At 17.0% G+C, this 752-nt stretch overlaps 1 protein-coding gene across 1 annotated transcript in view; it reads right to left on the minus strand.

Annotated features, from left to right (window-relative positions):
• Nucleotides 1-534: 534 nt before the first annotated feature.
• Nucleotides 535-752, minus strand: part of LOC102679200 (CTL-like protein 1) — a 3082-nt gene continuing 2864 nt past the window's right edge. The window contains exon 12 of the mRNA XM_006615656.2: nt 535-695. Within this exon, the coding sequence (XP_006615719.2) occupies nt 666-695 (30 nt within the window). The 3' untranslated portion in view covers nt 535-665. The remainder of the gene's footprint in view (nt 696-752) is intronic.

Genomic DNA, 752 nt, shown 5'->3' on the forward strand with positions numbered 1-752 from the left:
TAAAAATATATGCTATTCTAAAGATCTAAAAAAAATGCATGATTTGTCTTTTTTACATTATTAAGTACCATAAAAATAAAAAAAAATTATATTCATTAATAATTTTTATAATATTATAAAATATTCTTCATAATTTATAAGTAATATGTTATAGAAATATTAAAAATAAAATTATGTTTATACATTTTTTAAAATTATATTAAATTGATAAAAAATTATTAGAGAATCTATATTACAAAAAAAAAAAGATATTTTGTACAAACGGCAGTAGTTGTTAGATATATAAAAAAATGTTATTGTTATTTAATTTGATTATTCAATCTAAAAATAACTATTTAGTAATTCATTCATAATCACATATACATGTATATGTGATAATCATAATTTTATAAATGATTTAAAGCTATATAAAAATTATTTAGAAAAGAAAAATTTAGAAAAATTATATGATATACATAATAAACACTATTATAATAAAATATGTATAAACAAATAATGTTTTAATATTTTTAATATTACTTATGTATTCATTGGTACTAATTCGTGTACTTGTTGACCATTTGCAGTAGTATTAGATCCAATTTGTGCTAAGGCTGATTGACGCCATTTTCCATTTTCACCATTTAAATTCTTATCTTCACAGATACAAAGAAACAACGTGTCTATCACAGTCTAGAATAAATCATAAAAGCAATTAAATATAAAATAAAAAAAATAATTTATATATAATCCATTTATATAGATTATATATA

This window comes from Apis dorsata, unplaced genomic scaffold, assembly GCF_000469605.1.
Source record: "Apis dorsata unplaced genomic scaffold, Apis dorsata 1.3 scaffold_227, whole genome shotgun sequence".
Classification (NCBI taxonomy): Eukaryota; Metazoa; Arthropoda; class Insecta; order Hymenoptera; family Apidae; genus Apis; species Apis dorsata.